Consider the following 21539-nt stretch of genomic DNA (forward strand, 5'->3'; position numbering starts at 1 on the left):
ATCTGCCCGAGAAACAATTTCTAAACAAAAACATTCCCAAGAAGAAAACTCCAGGTCCAGATAGCTTCACTGGCAGATGATTCAAGAAAAAACAACACCACTCTTACACAAACTTTATCAGAACATAAAAGAGGAAGAATTGCTGCTCAGTTTGTTTTACCCTAACACCAAAACCTGACAAAGACGTTACCAAAAAAAAAAAAAAATTACCGAGCAATATCTCTCATAAGTAACACAAAAACCTTTTAAAAACTACTAGCAAATCAAAACTAACCTTACAGGGGCTTCCCTGGTGGTACAGTGGTTAACAATCCGCCTGCCAATGCAGGGGACATAGGTTCGAGCCCTGGTCCGGGAAGACCCCACATGCCGCAGAGCAACTGAGCCCGTGCGCCACAACTTCTGAGCCTGCGCGCCACAACTACTGAGCCTGCGCTCTAGAGCCTGCGAGCCACAACTACTGAGCTTGTGAGCCACAACTACTGAAGCTCACACACCTAGAGCCCATGCTCTGCAACAAGAAAAGCCACCGCAATGAGAAGCCCGCGCACCACAACGAAGAGTAGCCCCCGCTCGCCGCAACTAGAGAAAACCTGTGTGCGGCAACAAAGACCCGACACAGCCAAAAATAAATAAATTTAATTAATTAATTTAAAAAAATACTAACCTTATATTAAAAGGATAATATATTGTAACTAAGTAGGGTTCAAGAATTATTCCAGTAATTCCAGGATAGTTTAATATTCAAGAACCAATTAATGTACTACACCATATTACATATTACATTTGTGATACTGTGATATAAGAAGAAATATAAACTTTGGTCTTTGTTCTGGGCTCCTGGTGAGAGGTCCTAAAATCTTTGTAATTTCCTAAGTGATGAAGAGCAATAGGAGCACCTTTTGTTTTAATATTTGGTCTTGGACCCCAGTTCCTGACACAGAGCTCCTAAAACACTTGTAATTTTCTGACTGATGGGGGTGACAGGAGTGTGTCTTAAACAGAGCCCCTACAGCCCTTGTAATTTCCTGGGTGATAGGAGAGTCTCTTGTCCTAATGAGGAGACTCATAGTGGGCTCCTGGACAGTATGGGGGCTGGTCAACAGAAAGACTAAGCATGATTAGAAGCTTGAAATTTTCAGCCCCACCTCCATCCTCCCAGGAGGACAGAGGGGCTGGAGAGTGAGTTAATAATTAATCACGCCTATGTGATGAAACCTCCATTAAAATAGATAAATAACAAGGACCTACTGTATAGCACAGGGAACTATATTCAATATCCTGCAATAAATCATAATGGAAAAGAATATGAAAAAGAATATATATATATATATATATATATATATATATATATATATATATATATATATATATATATATAAAACTGAATCACTTTGCTGTACACAGAAACTAACACATTGTAAATCAACTATACTTCAATTTAAAAAATAAATATATAAAGTCAAATGATTAGTAAAAAAAAAAAAAAAAAAAAAAAATCCCTAAACTGCAGGATTCAGAGAGCTTCCAAGTTGGTGAACACATCCATCCACATGCTGGAAGAACAGCACACCCCAACTCTACGGGGACAGAAGCTCCATGGTTGGGACCCTTCTGGACCCTGTCCTATCTACCTCTTCATCTGGCTGTTCATCTGTATCCTTTGAAATATCCTTTATAATAAACGGGTAAATGTAAATAAATATTTCCCTGAGTTCTGTCAGCCATTCTAGCAAATTACTGAACCCAAAGAGTGGGTCGTGGGAACCCCCAGTTTATAGCTGGTCAGTCAGAAGTACAGGTGACAACCTGAGACTTGCAACTGGCGTCTGAAGTGGGGTCAGGTGGGGCAGTCTTGTGAGACTGAGCCCTTAGACTCTGGGTCTGTGCCAACTCCAGCTAGCATGTGTCCTGACTGAATTGTAGGACATCCAGTGGGTGTCTGGAGAGTTGGAGTACTGCTTTCTGTGATGGGAAAACTCCCACACATTTGGTATCAGAAGTATTCTGAGAGTAAGGGAAAAGAGTTTTTCCTTTAACATAATACACCATGTTATATATTACCATATTATTACATATTAGGGAAGGGAAGAGAAGGAAGAGAGAAAAGGAGAAATAAAACAAGTAAAGATCAGAAAGGAAGAAATAAAACTGTCCCTATTTGCAGATGATACGACTGCTTATACTGAATCTACAAAACAACTACTAACACTAATGAATTATTTTAGCAAGGTTGCAGAATATAAGGTTAATATATAAAAATCAATTGTCTTCTTATATACCATAGCAAAAACTGAAAAATGAACTTTAAAGAAAGTCCCACTTACAGTAATATCAAAAAATAAAAAATCTCTAGGAATAAAGCTAACAAAAAGAAAGTATACAAGACCTCCACATTGAAAACTATAAAATATTGCTAAGAGAAATTTTTTTTAAAATGGCGTAACACACCACATTCATGGATCAGAAGACCCAGTAGTGTTATGATGTCAATTTTCCCCAAATTGATCTATAATTCAATGTGATCCCAGTAAAAATCCCAACAGGATTTATAGAAATTGACAAGCTGATTCTAAAGTGTTATGTGGCAACAAAAAGAAAAATATACCTAGGAATTAACCTACCTAAGGAGGTAAAAGACCTGTACGAAGAAAACTATAAGATACTGATGAAAGAAATCAGACGACACAAAAAGATGGAGAGATAATACCATGTTCTTGGATTGGAAGAATCAATACTGTGAAAATGACTATACTACCCAAAGTAATCTACAGATTCAATGCAATCCCTATCAAATTACCAATGGCTTTCTTCACAGAACTAGAACAGAAAATTTCACAATTTGTATGGAAACACAAAAGACCTCGAACAGCCAAAGCAATCTTGAGAAAGAAAAACGGAGCTGGAGGAATCAGGCTCCCTGACTTCAGACTATACTACAAAGCTACAGTAATCAAGACAATATGGTACTGGCACAAAAACAAACATTTAGACCAATGGAACAGGATAGAAAGCTCAGAGATAAACCCATGCAGCACCTATCATCACCTAATCTATGACAAAGGAGACAAGAATATACAGTGGAGAAAAGACAGCCTCTTCAATAAGTGGTGCTGGGAAAACTGGACAGCTACATGTGAAAGAATGAAATTAGAACACTCCCTAACACCATACACAAAAATAAACTCAAAATGGATTAAAGACCTGAATGTAAGGCCAGACACTATAAAACTTAGAGAAAAACACAGGCAGAACACTCTTTGACATAAATTGCAGCAAGATCTTTTTTGACCCACCTCCTAGAGTAATGAGAATAAAAACAAAAATAAACAAATGGGACCTAATTAACGTTAAAAGCTTTTGTACAGCAAAGGAAACCATAAACAAGATGAAAAGACAACCCTCAGAATGGGAGGAAATATTTGCAAACGAAGTAACTGACAAAGGATTAATCTCCAAAATATACAAACAGCTCATGCAGCTCAATATCAAAAAAACAAACAACCCAATGAAAAAATGGGTGGAAGACCTAAATAGACATTTCTCCAAAGAAGACATACAGATGGCCAAGAGGCACTTGAAAAGATGCTCAACATCACTAATTATTAGAGAAATGTAAATCAAAACTACAATGAGGTATCACCTCACACTGGTCAGAATGGCCATCATAAAAAAAATCTACAGATCGTAAATCTGGAGAGGGTGTGGAGAAAAGGGAACCCTCATGCATTGTTGGTGGGAATGTAAATTGGTACAGCCACTATGGAGAACAGTGGGGAGGTTCCTTAAAAAACTAAAATTAGAACTACCATATGACACAGTAATCCCACTACTGGACATATACCCAGAGAAAACCATAATTCAAAAAGACACATGCACCCCAATGTTCATTGCAGCACTATTTACAATAGCCAGGACATGCAAGCAACCTAAATGTCCATCAACAGAGGAATGGATAAAGAGGACGTGGTACACATATATGATAGAATATTACTCAGCCATAAAAAGGAACGAAACTGGGTCATTTGTAGAGACGTGGATGGACCCAGAGACTGTCATACAGAGTGAAGTTAAGTCAGAAAAAGAAAAACAAATATCATATATTAATGCATATATGTGGAATGTGAAAAAATCGGTACAGATGATCTTACTTACAAAGCAGAAATAAAGACACAGACATAGAGAACAAACATATGGATACCAAGGGGGAAGGGGGAGTGGGTGAATTAGGAGATTGGGATTGACATATATACACTATTGATACTATGTATAAAATAGACAACTAATAAGAACCTACTGTATAGCACAGGGAACTCTACTCAATGCTCTGTGGTGACCAAAATGGGAAGGAAATCCAAAAAAGAGGGGATATATGTATATGTATAGCTGATTCAGTTTGCTGTACAGTGGAAACTAACACAGTATTGCAAAGCAACTATACTCCAATAAAAATTTTTTTAAAAAGACACATGCACCCCAATGTTCATTGTAGCACTATTTACAACAGCCAGGACATGGAAGCAACCTAAATGTCCATCGACAGAGGAATGGATAAAGAAGATGTGGTACATATATACAATGGAATTATTACTCAGCCATAATAAGGAATGAAATTGGGTCATCTGTAGAGATGTGGATGGACCTAGAGACTGTCATAGAGTGAAGTAGGTCAGAAAGAGAAAAACAAATATCATATATTAATGCATATATGTGGAATCTAGAAAAATGGTATAAATGATCTTACTTGCAAAGCAGAAATAGAGACACAGACGTAGAGAACAAACGTATGGATGCCAAGGGGGAAGGAGGGTGGGATGAACTGGGGGATTGGGATTGACATATATACACTGTTGATACTATATATAAAATAGATAACTAATGAGAACCTACTGTAGAGCTCAGGGAACTCTACTCAATGCTCTGTGGTGACCTAAATGGGAAGGAAATCCAAAACAGAGGGGATATATGTATACATATAGCTGATTCACTTTGCTATACAGTAGAAACTAACACAACATTGTAAAGCAACTATACTCCAATAAAAATTAATTTTAAAAAAATTAAAAAAATAAAATGTTATGTGGATAGACAAAGGACCTAGAATAAGTCAACATAATTTTTAAAAAGAAGAAAATTGCAAGACTTACCATACTTGATCTCAACCTTTACTCTAAGTCTTCAGTAATCAAGACAATTTGGTTTTGGTGAAGAGACAGGCATATAGATCAATGGAGCAGAACAGAAAGTCTTGAAAGAGACCCACACATACGGCCAATTGATTTTCAAACAGGTACCAAGGCAATTTGATGCGGAAAAGAGAAGTCTTTTCAACAAGTGGTGCTTGACCAATAGCATGTTTATAAGGAAAAAATGAGTATCAACCCTTCCCTCACACCAGATATACAAATTAACTCAAATTGATCATAAACCTAAACCTAAAGCCTAAAACTATAAAACCTGTAAAAGAATACATAGGGGACAATCTCTGCTAACTTGGGAAAGACAAACATTTCTCAGAACAACAAAGCACATAAAACATAGAAGAAAAGAACTAATAAATTAGACTTCACCAAAATTAAAAACATTTGCTCTTCAAAAGACACCATTAAGAAAACAAAAAAGCAAGACACAGACTAGGAGAAAAAACTTATAACACACCTAAAAGACTTAAATTCAGAATATATTAAAAAAAAAAAACCTCTTACAGCTCAATAAGAAGACAAACACAACTCTCTAAAATATACAAAAGATCTGAATGGACACTTCACAAAAGAGTTTTAAATGGCCAATGAACACATGAAAAGAAGCTCAACATCAAAAAGAAAAAAAAAAAAAACAGAAGCTCAACATCATTAGTCATCAAAGAAATGCCAATTAAAACCACAATGAAATATCATATGCAGTTAATAAAATGTCTAAAATTTAAAAGACTGACCATATCAAGTGTTGGCATGCACCTGAAGCAATCAGAGCTCACACACTGCTGGTGGAAACATGAAACAGTACATCCACTTTAGAAAACAATTTGATACTTTAAAATAATCTAGTAATTCCTTTAAAAGCTAGACATATCTACCAGGTTGCCCACTCATTCCTTCCTACAGTATCTACCCAAGAGAAATAAAAATATATGTCCACCTAAAAACCATGCAATTAAATGTTTATAACAACTATATTTGTAATCAGCAAAAACTAGAATGTCCATCAATCAATGAATGGATAAAGAAATTGTGGAATATCCCCACAATGGGATACGGATCAACAATGAAAAAGGAAAGAATCACTGATAAATGAAACAACATGAATGAACCTCAAAGCCAAAAGACTGCATCTGTATGAGTCCATTTATACAGAATTCTAGAAAATGCTAATAATCTGGAGGGATGAGGGTAGAGACCGGAATGAATTACAAAGGGACACAAAGAAACTTTGATGGGTGATGCAGCTGTCTTAACTGTGGTGTGGGTGAAGGTGTAGTGATGGTGATCAATCCTGATCAAATTATATACTTTAACTATGCGCAGTTTACTGTACCTCAACAAAGTTTTTTTTTTTTTTTTAAGTGCAAAAATGGAACTCTGTGGATCTGAGAATTTGCACAATTTATTAGTAGGAGAAGGGGAACAAGAATTCTAGTCATCAGTTTTCTAGGCAGCATCTGTCAACTGCATCCCATTTCCTCTTCCCTGGCCACCATCTATCCCCCTCACACACCCGAGACTGTCCCTCTAAAGAGAAGGCTGCCCATGGGGACTCAGATGCCCGCTCACACAGACAGTCTCAACCTCTTCATCCCCTAGTTAGTCCCTGCTAGCTCCAAAACTAAGGTCCCCGGTGCGATGGCTGCCTCTTGGTGGCGTGGGGCGTGCCTGGCGGGAGGCGCTGACAGCTGCCCCAGCATTAGCCAGACACCACTTCACTGGAGGAGCAGCAAGACACTGCCTTCTCCCCAGAAGGAAATCACTTGCAGACGTTCAAACCCCAGATTACACCAACATCAGAAGGTACAAACAAACCACCGGCCTATCCGCAGAGGAGAGGACACCCAATTTCAAAAGGAATGTCCAGCTCCAGGGAAGAGGGAAGCCGCTGCTTAATCTTTCCCATGGAAGCTGGACAAGGATGCCCCGAAAATTCCAGAGTGTTCACACTTTTTGACTACTCTGGCCTTAACGATCTCCCTCATCCGAATACGTAATTATGTTCCCTACCATACTGGACAGCTGTGTAGTCCTTACACACACACACACACACACACACACACACACACATATGCATGCACATACACGCACGCGCACACACACACACATGCATGCACATACACGCGCGCGCGCACACACACACACATATGCATGCACATACACACGCGCACACACACACATATGCATGCACATACACGCGCGCACACACACACAATCTATGGAGGGACAGAGAGCCCTACCTCGAACGAGATAAGGTATGTGACAGGCCAAGACCCAAACAAATGTTGGGTATTACTACTGCTTCACATACGATGTATTTCACTCTGAAAGTGTATGTATTGCATTCCCAGGAAGGGCACCATGAGGACGGGAGCCGTCTGCTGGTTCTCCCGAGAATCCCACAGCCCTCCTGACATCACGTCTGGCCCGCGAGAGATCCGGTGAGTTCTACCTCAGCAGTTCCCTGCACACACAGCACAGCGTCCCTGAAAGCGGCCCCTACAGAATGAGACCAGATGCCTGTCTCCCTCATGGCAGACTGGTGAAAAACACTTTTTTTTTTTTTTTCCAACAGGTTTGGGAATTCTCTAATGTCCAAGGCTGAGCTAGCATCTGGGGACTAGAGAACTAGCCCCACCTTCAGAATTGGTACAATCAGTTCCTAAGGATCCAAATCAGTCACACAACCTTCAGGCAAAAACAGGCTCCTTCCACAGCACAGAGTCTGCCATAGCACGGAGTGAGATGGAGGACCCCTGCCCAGTACAGCCAGTCAGGGAAGGGGGCGGGGCAGGGGCTTGGCTTTAACCTCGCTAATATGCAAAAATAAGTAAGTAACCAGGGTCAGACCTGATACTGCTACAAATACATTACAATGTGCTGATGGATTCAGCAAACAGTTACCGAGCACCACGTGTCCGTGCCAGACGCTGCTAGGTCCCAGGAGTAAAGAAGGGACAAAACAGACACTGCCTTATCCTTACGGAACTTATAATCTTGGGATATTTACACAAATTCACAGCTGTTTTTTAAAAAGTCTGTTTCGAATTCAAAGTAACATTTTTGGCAAAATCACAAGCCCACATCACGGGGTGTGAATACACATCAGTGCAGCCGACCCTGTCAGTGTGGCTCCGGGTACCTCTCTTTATTTTATAACCATACTTGGCGTCGTTGGCGTCCACCACCAGCCATGTGTGTCCTTGAAATGTCAAGGCACAGTCCACATTCTCCCACAAACAAGGGCAGGGGTTGTGGAGGGAGGGGGCTGACCTCTCGCCACCGGGCTCCAGCACTGCTGGAGATGTACACGTTTGTCTTGCTTGCCAAGTTCTTTCCCACCGAACCTAAGATGCAAGAAGAGTAAGTATTTTTAATGTCAAGAATACGTCAGATAATCACCTTGCTCAACCAGAAGTTCTGAGTCATCTAGCAGCTAAGATGTCTCAGAACCACGAACAGCCAGTATTGCCCTAGGTGGCAGCGGTCACTGTGTATTTGGCTGCACGTAAGCCAATAGCTTAACCCGTCAGTGAGAACAGGCCAAGCCAACTTACCCGTGGCGATGATGAGACCGGGCGCCGACTCCTTGGACAGGATGGGCATCCTTCGGAGCTGGAGGCTGAGTAGCTGGCTGAGCCGCTGGGCCAGGTGGAGGGAGCAGCCCTGGGAGAGCTACAGAACGCAAGTTCAGGAGCCGTCAGCACGCGACACGACACGGAGGCCTCCTGGGCCCACGCTGCCGTCGGCACAGAGGAAGGAGATCTGGCCCAAAGGAGACCCGAGCCACAGCCTGGCTGTCCCCACACTCCCCCAGGTGGACGTGATCATCTGAACCACGTAAATGCCTCTCATGGAAGAAAAGAGAAAAATCCTAAGAAAAAATTCCTTCTGAGGCTCTCAGAGAATAGCAATTAGAAATCAGTGCCATATATAAAATAGATAACCTACAAGGACCTTCTATATAGCACAGGGAACTTCTGTATAGCACAGGGACCTTCTGTATAGCACTCAATATCTTGTAATAACCTATAATGGAAAAGAATCTAAAAAAGTGCGTGTGTGTGTGTGTGTGTATATATATATATATATATATATATATATATAAAACTGAATCACTTAGCTGTATACCAGAAACTAACACAACATTGTGAATCAACTATATTTCAATCAAAATTAAAAAAGAAATCAGTGCCAACTCAAGTAGATAGGAAAGCTATCACTCTCTCATGTTACCTAGAATTTCTCTCCTGTCATTCAAATGAATGAAAGAGAATGAAATGATTTCATGGTACTTATTTTCTAAGTCAGTGAAGATGTATTTCAAATGTGATTTAAGCAACTCTGTCAGAAAAAAAACTAAGACTCAGAAGTCAGAAAGTCTCACTGATAAGCTCCCAGATGTACAACACATATGAGATACAAACACCAAAAGAGTCACATTAAACTTTTTTAAGCAGTCTGCATTTGTGCAACAAGTCTTCAGGTGTCCTCTGCAAGACTTCAGGTTATTCAAACTGGCCTCCATCACTTATGTTCAGATTTTAATAGTTCTGCAAACAATGCCTTTTGCTATAGGGTCATACCTGATTCTCCTGGCCAGAAAGTGACTGTCAAATGTTACTTAGCCTTGTCTGGTGTTCTAGATAGGGTATCTCTATGTGTGCCTATGTTACAGGTAAAAACTGACATGATTTGCTAGATATACTTATTTTTATAACAAAAGGATCTCTCTAACAAATATCTGTCTTGCTAGCATCAAAGTTCAGCAAATGAAAACTGGAGCAAATTAGGTTGAGTCTCAAAGAAATATCTGCCAACTCACCTTTTCTGTCACCACCTAAAATCAGAAGCAGAAACTAAAAGCTGATTACTAATTGTTGTACAGTTCATAAATAAACTGATCAGTCAGGGAAAGAAGCAGCTGGATTTTAACAATACTACTCATTTTATTTAACCAAGGTTTGGACCCCTACCACATGCTCCAAAATCTATATCCTGCAGTGAAACAATACCTAGGTGTTTATCTGCACCTGCTTATAACCTGCCTCTCTCCAAAGCTAGACTCGATGTGGTAAGTCCAGACCTGTTACCAAATAGGGAAGAAAAATCAAGAAGTACAAAAAAAAAAAAGGAAAAGAAAAAAAAATCAAGAAGTACATTCTAGAACAAGAGTCTCCAAAATAATTTTCCCAAGGACCACGGATACAGCATACAAGAGAGTCAATATATTTAACCATGGACAAATGAAATTCAAAAATCCAAAAGACCAGGTAATTGTCTAACTAAAATGTTTTGGTTTCTCCAAAAATGAGTACTACTGTTTTTTTCCGAGTTCCTTCCACCTGCCTACTTTACACACCCTAGATCCCCTAGAGAAATGAAAATGGAGGTGTGTGGGGTGTCACATGAAGCTGAGGACCACGATCACAGACTTCTCCCCAGGGAAAAGGAAGGAACCACTTAAGCGAATGGCAACACTGAATGGGACCAAATAACACATTTTAGTATCATGAGCTTTTCAGATGAAGCCACAGGTAGGGAAAACTGTAGAATCCTAAATTATATTCAGGGAGGAATTTTAAAAGACGTTCCCCAGCAAATCACTTTGCTGTACAGCACAGGTCCCCAGACTTTCTTGGTTCCCAGCACAACTGGTATCTCAGTAATTTTCTTTATAACAGCCTCAGGTCAGAAGAAATACCAATGTTTGTTTTTTTACATAGTTAAGTCCAAACAACTTAATAAGTATATGTCCTAATAACTTAGCAGCAGTTTGAAATAATATTGTGTGTGTGTGTATAAATTGAAAGAAAACATAAAATTTTATTTCATTCTTAAATAACCACAATTACTTAATAATAGTATGTAGACACCTTTTGGGCACTGCACATCTTCTCAAACTTTGGAATCTAATCAGATATCACTACCATCATTTCCTGTGCCAACCTGATTTTCTTACTTGCTTTTTATCACATCAACTGCCAAAAATCCAGCTTCACAAAGATATGTCAGCAAAAGACATATAGCATGAGCTAATGTTGAAACTGTGAACTAACTCAAGATAGTAATTCACAGGGTGACCAACAGACGTCAAGTATCACAGTTTTTCCCTCAAAAACTTAAAATATCCCATGGTGCCCCTGTGCGTTCACTATGGCACCCCAAGGCATCTTGATGCAGAGTTTGGGAACTGTAAGAGTAGAACTACAGTTAAAAGTGTGTATTAACAATCCAAACAAGAGCAAAGCATCTATACCTCACAGTTGATTTTCTCTCCATACCCCGTGAAGGCTGGGGCCTGAAGGAATTCCCAGGTCCCCCCTTTGTCAAAGGTGATGACTGATCTCATGTTCTCTTCATTCATGGAACCATTAATCAGAGTAGCAATGTAGACTCCCTGTAACCCCTCCACGCGGTGGAAGTCAGCAAATGGTTCATTTGCAAAATACCTACATTAAGAGAAAATAAACAGCTGTGAGCATGAATTCATCATTTGCTTGGCATGTTCTTATTTTAAATAACATAAAATTTAACCATTTTAAAGTACACAATTCAGTGGCGTTAAGTACCTTCCCAATGTTATGCAACCATCATCACTATGTAGTCCCAGAATATTTTCATCTTCCCAAAGGGAAACCCTGTACCCACTGGCAGTCATGCCCCACTTTCTCTTTCCATCCCAGACGCTGGCAACCACTGATCAGTTTTCTGTCTCTATGGAATTGCCTCTTCTGGATATTTCATATAAATGGAATTATACAATTTGTGGCCTTTTGTATCTGGTTACTTTCTCTTAGCATAATGTTTTCAAGGTCCATCCATGTTGTATCAGTACTTCATCCCTTCTTATGGCTGAATAATCTGCCCTTTTTAAAAAGTGATGTTTTGTAATTTTGAAGGCCAAGATGCTCATCTGACCTATCACTCCTCACGTGGGGTTCAGAATGATGAATACAACACGGAAAAGTTGATGTCAGAGTCACATTTATTTCTCCACTAATGAAACTGACCCCAAATCCTCCAGTGAGCCCTGACAAACAGGAAACGTTAAACCAAACTCACCAGATACTAATTATAGTGCTGGCCTATTCACAATAGCCAAGACATGGAAATAACCAAAATGTCCATCAACAGAGGAATGGATAAAGAAGACACTGTACATATATACGATGGAATACTACTCAGCCATAAAAAAGAATGAAATAATGCCATTTGCAGCAACATGGATGGACCTAGAGATTATCATACTAAGTGAAATAAGTCAGAAAGAGAAAGACAAATGCCATATGATATTACTTACATGTGGAATCTAAAATATGACACAAATGAACTTATCTATGAAACAGAAACAGACTCACAGACATAGAGGACAGACTTGTGGTTGCCAAGGGAGAGGGGGTGGTGGGAGAGGGAAGGATTGAGAGTTTAGGGTTAGCAGATGCAAACTATTATATATAGAATGGATAAACAACAAGGTCCTACTGTATAGCACAGGGAACTATATTTGACATACTATGATAAACCATAATGGAACTGAATATAAACAAGAATGTATATATATGTATAACTGAATCACTTTGCTGCACAGCAGAAATTAATACAACGTTGTAAATCAACTATTCTTCAATTTAAAAAATTATAGTGTTGAGGCTTACAATCTAACCCAATCTATAGGAATATAGCTAAGGGGTTACACAGCCACTGTCCAGATACTTACAACTAATTAGCCAAAACCCTGATCAGACAGAAGCCGATAGGATTTGTCAGGGAGCAAAGCAGAACCCCCTTCCCAAAGGCGTGGTATATCCAACAAGGATGGCTCTGGAAACCTTGAGGTTATGCTCATTAACAGTGAAGCGGAGAAGAAGACCCTCCGCGGCCTTAACTGCTAGCCCAGATACTGTAATTTCCCTGGGAAGAAGTTTTGTTCTGACATGGTACACACGTTACAAACAGATCTCTCAGAAAGGGTAGCCACGGTTCACACGTGGCTTGTAAAACTGGAAGCGGGTCCTTTATATGGAGGGTTCTGAGCCACTGGGCTTTGTAAAAAAGCACAGAACTGCGCCTTCCCTTCATCTGTCATACAAATCTCGAGCTGGATGACTGCTGGCCACCTCAGACAGAAAGACGCACACAGAAGTGGCAGGGCCACCCCAGCTGAGAGACGGAGCAAGGTCCTCCAGATAACACCAGCGCTGAGACCAAATGTTCTGACGCGTGGTTTCCTTAGGTCTGTTTTAGTTGTTTTTCAGTTGCTTCCTTAGGAATGGGCCCCAAGTCTGTTCCCCGCTGCCCTCCATTCACCTCGGCTATCCTGCCTGTGATCCTAGCATCGTGAGGTCCCCGTATTGGCTTCTTTCAATTTATCTGAGAGGTCTGAATTTCTCTCGTTTTCAGGAGCCCTGTTTCTCCCCCTGGTCTCTCTCCTGGTGTTTTATTTTTTTAATCCAAGCAGAAGCCTGTCCTCTGTACGTCCCACGCTCCTCCAGGTCCCAGCCCACCCTGTCATCTCCTGCTCTGACGCCTTGCACCCTACAACTACCTGACTCACCCAAGCATCTCCCCCGGAGAGTCCGTTTTCTTTCGTTTTCTCTCCCTGGCTCTCACCACTTGCTCTTCCCCTCGCCAGGCAGCTCACCAGGTCCCCCTCGACCACCCTCAGCCCAAACCCAGCACATCCTCCTCAAGATGCCCTGTGGGCCCACCACGTCCGTCCCTCCATCTAGACGCTGCCTCCACCTGGCACTTCTCACAAGGTCAGGGTCACCCCTGATGAGAATTCCTTCTCCCGGTCTCTAAGTAAAGAGATCCAGGTCCTCGGCACCACACTTTCCCACTGAGCTCAAAGAATAGCTCGTTTGGTTTGGTGTGGTTTTCTTTTTTTTAAGTTAAGCCAGCCTGCCCACATAATCTGCTCCTTCACCCTTGTCCCATGTCATCGTGCTGAGATGGAGACGCAGCTGACAAAGGTCATTCAAGTAAGTACATCTGAACATCTCCAGTCCCAAGATAAAATCTGAAGAAAAAAAAATAAGAAGGCCAAGGAGGATGTCAGTCTATGAATCTTGACGTAAATCTATTTTCATTTTCCTAACTAGACCGAGTGGTCAGGCAGGGCAGGGAGTCGGAGGGGGGGAACGTCTGTAACTGCATAAAGGGCCATCTGTCTGTGCGCAGTGGCCGTATGGCCACGTCACTGAGGTTCCCACTTCCTGGGGAGCCGCTCTCTGCAGCTTCGGGCTCCTGCTCTGCCCTGCCATCTCCATCCTGAAGAGCTCACAAATGCAGAAGTCAAGGAGACCTTGGCCAAGCCGTGACTTATCAGCCCCATAGCTGGAGGCTCTCAAAGGTGACAAACAAAGAGTCGGCAAAAGGCCAGAGAGAGAGTGGTTCATGACTCTAGTTATAAAAAAGTAAGGCCACTATGACTCACCCATACAGAGAAATGAAGTATTGATTGACACGTGTTCCATGTGGATAAACCCTGAAAACATTACACAAAGTGAAGCAGACACAAAGGCAGACACAAAGGTCAGGTGTTATGGCATGATTCCATTTATATGAAATAGCCAGAACAGGCAACTCCGCAGAGACAGAAAGTAGCCTGGGGGCTGCCAGGGGCTGGAGGAGGGGAGAGTGGAGAGAAACTGCTGAACGGGAAGGGGTTTTCTTTGGGGGAAATACAAATGTCAATGTTTGGGAATTAGATAAAGCTGGTGGTTGCACATCGCTGTGAATGTGTTATATGCCACTGAGTTGTTTACTTTAATAAAATGGTTAAGATAACATCATGAGAATTTCACTTCAATTAAAAAAAAAAAAAAAAAAAGCCACAGGAGCCAGCCGGAAGGGGCAGTGACTGACCACACCAGAACAACCTGAGGATGAATCACGGCAGGAATGGTTTATAACACATTATAAGACACTGAATAATAAATAACCTGTGTGTGGGGGAAAAAACCAGAATAAATAAATAACCTGTGAGTCTACACTGGGGAAAAAAAAAGTAAGGAGTAAAAGATGACAGCACCTCCAAAGGAGAAGAAACAGGGTGAGAAAAGCATATCAGAGACCACACAGAAAGTTCTCTGCTTGGATATCTAATAGGCATCTCCAAACCAGAACTCTTGATCTTCTCCCCACACCTGCACCTCGCCCAGCCCTCTCCGTCAGTCTGAAACCATCACTGTACCAGCTACCCCGGCCAAGCGGTGGTGGGTCCCTGACTCCTCCTTTTCTCATACGTCATGTCCAATCCATCAGCAAATGGTCAGAATTTGACCATTTCCAGCATCTCCACTGCTACCGCCCCAGGGTCCAGCCAACCTCCATCTCCACTGGCCTGGATTCCGGCAGTGCTCTCACAGCTGGGGTTCCCCCCAGACACATCAAAGTCCGCTTTCACTCATGTCCCCACCAGACACATGAAAGTCTGCTGTCTAATTTCCACACAGCATCCAGGATGGCTTCTTTAAAAGATAAGTCACATGAGCGTTCACTGAAAGTTATTTATTAACACTACCCATTTATGTTTTATGCACTCTTCTTTACATAATGCAATTCACAGTTTTTAAAATGGTGTCCAAAAATGTAACAGGTTAAATCAAATAACGTCCAGCTTCTGGTCAAAACCCTCCATCATGCTTAGAAGAAAAAATAGGGAATTCGCTGGCGGTCCAGTGGTTAGGACACCGCACAAAAAGGAAAAAAAGAAGAAAAGGAGAAAAAGATAAAGTTCTTTCTACGCCCTTGAGGGCTCTACACAACCTGAACCCTGTGCTCTTGGTTCCTGTGTCTTGGGGATGTTCTCTCCCCTCCACCAGCTGTTTGATCCACCCTGGCCTCCTCACTGCTCCTAAAATAAACCAACAAAGTCCCACCTCGGAACCCCTGTGTCTCCTGTTCCCTCCGCCTGCCATGCTCTTCCCCGGGGTACGTGCCCGGCTCCCTCCCTCGTGTAATTCAGGCACCTGCTGGAATGTCACCCTCCTGAAACAGCCTTCCACGACCAGCCAATATAAAGTAACACCCTCGTAACCCTCTGTCCTCTTATCTCGCTTTATTTTTTTTCTCGGCACTCACCATTATCAGCAGATCACATATTTGTTTATATTCTGTCTTCCCCCAGTTAGAACAAAAGCTCCATAGAATGGGGGCCTCGTCCTGAGTTTTCCTTGCTGGATACAATATTTCATGGCTGTACACGCAACATCACCAGGCACCAAGCAGCAGCATACCTGCTGAATGAACTGATGACTGAATGAACTGGCAACATGAAGAGGGACGGCGGGCAGCAAGGACGTGCCCTCTGACCTGCTGGTCACGGCCTTTGGGCCAGACCTCACTGCAGACCAGTCAGTCAGCTCCACCGGATGGCTCTCCCCAAGAGCACAGAGTAAACGTAATCACAGTCAGACACACACAAGTCTGGGTTGTCACACGATAAGTGAGAATACGTGGCCCTGTGGCACTGACGGATCACAGTGCCACCCACAGATTCGTGGCATCCACCCCTCCCAAACCCCGGACTCCTCCACGACCCAGAGAACACCCGTTACTGCAGGACCACTCCAGGCATGTGATTTGCTGACAAAGGATCAGTGATGTTGGTGCCTCTCCACAGACACCACAGAACAATACCTTGCAATTACTGAAAAAAAGAGTAATGATGTCAATTAACCAGAGTCACACAGAAGCAGGGCCTTGCGGCCACTTATACCAGCTGGTCCGGGCTTCCCTGGTGGCGCAGTGGTTGGGAGTCTGCCTGCCAATGCAGCGGACGCGGGTTCGAGCCCTGGTCTGGGAGGATCCCACATGCCGCGGAGCGGCTGGGCCCGTGAGCCACGACTGCTGAGCCTGCGCGTCTGGAGCCTGTGCTCCGCAACAGGAGAGGCCGCGATGGTGAGAGGCCCGCGCACCGCGATGAAGAGTGGCCCCCACTTGCCGCAACTAGAGAAAGCCCTTGCACAGAAGGGGAGACCCAACACAGCCATAAATAAATAAATAAATAAGACTTTCTCTCTATACCAGCTGGTCCGCAGTGGATGATATTTTGCAAGTGCTCTTTCCCACTGGCTCTGAGACCACAAAACCAGGTAACTGAATGAAGGGAACCCAAAGGAGTGGTTGACACTGTGGCGGTGACCCTAAGTGTCACCCAGGCAGCGGTGCTCAGCCTGTGCTTCACACAAACGTCACCTGGGGAGCTTTTTTAAAATCCTCACACACCCATCACACCCCAAACCAGATAAAATATAATTTCTAAGAAGGTGAGCCAGGCATAGTCGGAGTTTCTGAAACCTCCTTGCCGAGGTGAATCCAAATGTGCAGCTAATGTTGAAAACCACCCAACTAGAGGTCGTGCGGGGGGGTAAGAATGCAGGGAGGGCCTCCCGGTCTCCTTACCTCACCAAGGTGTCACTGCCTGCCCCTGCTGGGCTGTAATAGAGCACGTTCTCCAAGGACAGCGAGAACTTCAGCCCCTCTGCCTCCGAGATGTACAGGTCGGTGCGGTTGTTACTGTGACTGACACACACGAACACCTGGTCCTCGGACGCGTCCGCGATGTAATATTCCTTCGGCGTCAGAAGTCAAAAAAAGACACCAGTCAAAAAAAACCGCACAGGCCCTGTGGACTGTCCCAGTGCACACTAAAAGCAATGACTTCCAAATGTCCCAGTGAGGAGTGTGGGCTCGGAGCCTACGGAAAGCCTCCCCATGTCGGGAAAGAAGCTTGGCCGACTCTCTCTTTGGAGACCCTGAGGCTGCCTTACGGCCAGAGCAAACCCCTTCTTGGCAGGTGGGACACAGAATAAGAATGGGCCCTGAACTCCAAAAATGACCCAGAAATCGCTTTTAGTTAAGAATGTCTCCCTATCGTTAGTACAAAGTACAATATGGATTAAGGTGCATTTCCTTCCCTGTCATTTTCTCTAAGGTGACTACAGGAAGGCAGAACCCAGAGAAAGCAAAGAACCGACAAGCGTGTTCTCCGTCACATCCTCCTCTTAGCTACTAACCTTCCATCACACCAACGCCTGGCATCAAGGCCTCCAAATGCCACCTCCTCCCCGCGGTCGCTCCTCTGATGACCCAGCCCACACTGACTTTCCCTATCGCTCTCTATGTTCTAACACGTACTGCATAGTCAAGCCTTTGACTGTACATGGTTTCTTCCTCTGCTCTGCTCCCAGGCTCTCCAACCCATCTGTTTCTAAAAGGGTGAGACTCAAATCCTATCCCCTTTTGGAACCTCACCATCTGCGAGCAACACAGCAGGTACTTAATAAATAACTACTGCTGTCACTAACCTCCCATTCCTTCAGCACTAGCACACTGAGACCATTGACTCTGGTTCCAAACCTCTCTGCCAATCCTTCTCCACTTAAAGCAAATTAAGGCTCCCATTCAGCTCCACTTCAAAAAGTGAAGAGGGAGAAAACAGACCAAGATGCCCAAAGCATAATGGTTCTCTCTCTCTCTCGAGACCAATCTAGAAAGTGACTTCAGGGAGCCTCCATCAGGTATCCACCCCCCATCACCCTCCCTCTAACCTCTGCATGAGGACACCGGCACTCCTCCCCACCCCGGCGTGGACCCCACTCACATTAATAGGATATCTTGTGACAAACTGGGCTGCTCGCATGGGCTTGCGGCCAAAGGAGACCCAGAGCTGGACAGAGGACGGCTGCAGACCGCCGAAGAGACGCTGCCAAGGAAGAGGGAAAAATCAGCCGTACTACGTGATCGCCACTCAGGATGAGCGAAGAAGGAAACAGAAAAGTCAGGCCCCTCTGATCCAGCTAAAAACACAAAATAGACAGTGTGACCGCAAACGCACATTTTTGCAGCGTTTGCCGTCACTGGGCAGCTTGGGCTCTACCACTTTATCCTAGATACCTGGTCTGCAATAAATATTAGATACTCCAGATACCACATGAAGAGGAAGGACAACGGTATGATGGGAGCACTTGAGCTTGGGGAGGGGGGGCGGTGGCTGCCAAAACTTAAGCAGAGAGCGAAAAGGGAGAGAATTGTCTGATGGAGAGACAGATGGGGCGGAGGAGCCTACAGCCCCCAAACCACCACAGGGTGAGGTCAGTCACACACCTGATATGCATAAAAACATACCCTCTTCCTCCTTCTACTCTTATTTGCAGATCGCTAGGATCCCCAAGTCACAGGGCTTTAATTTGTACCAAGAGTTGAAGGGGATTTTCATTGATTCTATTTTTCAATCTTTTAAGACTTCTCAATGATTAAGGTCTTTTGCTAGAATATGCTTTCTTTGGTAGCATACACAGTACTCCACATGATGCACTCACTCCACATGATGCTGACCACATCACGTTGCATTTTAGAGATATTAAACCACCGCTGGGAGCTTGAAAATGTATATAAAAGCACTAGATTCGGAGCTAGCTCTAAATTTCTCTAGGTCCTAGTTTATCCATCTAAACTAGATGAGAAGCTGATTTGAATCAGGACTTTGGGTATGGGTTTAAGTGGTCCGGGAACCCCAGAAATATATATGCCAATTTTCTGTGTAGATGTACTCACTCGTTTTGCTAGGGAGAATGTCTCACCAGGTTCTCAAAAGGGTCAATGATTCAAAAAAGGATAAGAAACACTGTAAAGGCTCTATGTGGCTTTTTCCAGCTCTACAAGTCTGTGACCGGGAACTGAAGGCAAATGCTGCACATCTACGAAAACAGTCAGGGAGGCCCATCCTCATGTGGACATCCTCGCAAGCATGACTATCACCCAACTGATTAGAATGTCGGGATCCCCAGCCAGAAGGCTTCACTTATCCTTGGCTATGCTGCTACTGTTTATTATAGATTTTAAATTCTTATAGAGTATGGAAGATGCCAATTTCTCTTAACTGTAATACAACAACTACTAATACATATGCTCATGTATTTCCAATAAATACTGTGAAGAGCAAGCTGATGAACATGAAGTTATTTTCTATTCATTTGAGCAGCAGAATGTGTGTGTGTGTACACACACACACACACACACATTTTTTTTTCAAGCCACCACTGAACACTGGTTAAAAGTAGTCTGTTTTAAAGAAGCCAGGTAGAGAAGTATAGAAGACTGCCTTTTCAAAATGGCACCCTGAAAACCACATAACAGCTTGTCCTCAGTATGGGGCTATAGAAATGATGGATTGATTAAAAACACAAAATGTATCACCTGAATGAGAGAAGAGTTCCCAGCAAAACTGCTATGTATAAATTCCAAAAGCCCACCTTAAGTCAATAAAGTTTTATAACTATGTATAAAGGTCAGATGATTTAAGTCACCCTATATAAATTCTTAAGAATATATATAAATACACAGATATCAGTGAAACACATATTTTTTATGCTTTATGTTTTGTCACTACTTCCTACTGCAGTTATACCTGAGAAGGGAGCCACTTTTCTCACTGACATTCAGGCGCATCATTAGTTAAATGTTCTTAATGATGGCTGCTGGGAGGCTTGAGAATTGAGAATGGATAGCAAGGCATAAACGGAAAAATCACAGAATACTAAGGTCATGAAAAACCTCTAAACACATCCATCCCACTTCCTTCCGAGAGAATTATTCCTAAATCTGGATAATCAGGTTCATTCCTAAAGCATTTGTAGACGAGTTATTGTGATATTTTACTACCACCAAGAAAAGTATTAACAATGAAACTATGACACACTATTGATTGTAAGATGTATTTCTTAACAAACCATGGGTTTTTGTTGATGTTGGGTTTTCCTTTACCATTATCATAAAAGTAAAACATACTCATGAAAAACATCTCACAATACAGACAGGTATAAGGTAAAATGCAGAAGATCTGTTTCCGCTCTGCTCCCGAGTGCTCACTGGTAACAGGCTCTGGGCCATTCCTTCAGAAATGTTCTGTGCAATCACCTATGAGCATATTCAGAGAGTGACAGACACTGCTACACTTACCCCAACATCCATTAATCCCTTTCATCCTTGGCAAAAGGACCCTGATGGCCACCTGAGTAAAAGACTAAGGCTCTCTTCCTTTTGTACAACTCTGTGTGGTCATGCGACTGAGTACCAGTCAATGAGATGTAAACAGACTATTGTGTTGGGTTTCAAGGAAAGCTGCTTAAAGAGACTGAATCAGCTAGGAGGGGTCCTATTTTGACCTTTCTGTCTGTCCTTAATTCTTCTTAACTCCAATAGACTCGAAGGCTAGTACAAGTGTCGTGGACCATGAGGGAACTTTGAGAATGGAAATAATTTGTTTGGATGGTAGAACAACAAGATAGAGGCCTGCGACCCCAGTAACACCAGGGCACCAACATGCCA

General features: G+C 42.7%; 1 protein-coding gene across 2 annotated transcripts in view; it reads right to left on the minus strand.

The window, feature by feature from the left end:
* SORL1 (sortilin related receptor 1) overlaps positions 1–21539 on the minus strand; it is a 160436-nt gene that overhangs the window by 94957 nt on the left and 43940 nt on the right. For both annotated transcript variants that reach the window (XM_036860931.1, XM_036860930.1), the window contains exons 7-11: positions 18814–18915; positions 17613–17782; positions 11461–11653; positions 8759–8876; positions 8475–8548 (exon numbers count right to left, since the gene is read on the minus strand). In XM_036860931.1, the coding sequence (XP_036716826.1) occupies positions 8475–8548; positions 8759–8876; positions 11461–11653; positions 17613–17782; positions 18814–18915 (657 nt within the window). The remainder of the gene's footprint in view (positions 1–8474; positions 8549–8758; positions 8877–11460; positions 11654–17612; positions 17783–18813; positions 18916–21539) is intronic.

This window comes from Balaenoptera musculus, chromosome 8, assembly GCF_009873245.2.
Source record: "Balaenoptera musculus isolate JJ_BM4_2016_0621 chromosome 8, mBalMus1.pri.v3, whole genome shotgun sequence".
Lineage (NCBI taxonomy): Eukaryota > Metazoa > Chordata > Mammalia > Artiodactyla > Balaenopteridae > Balaenoptera > Balaenoptera musculus.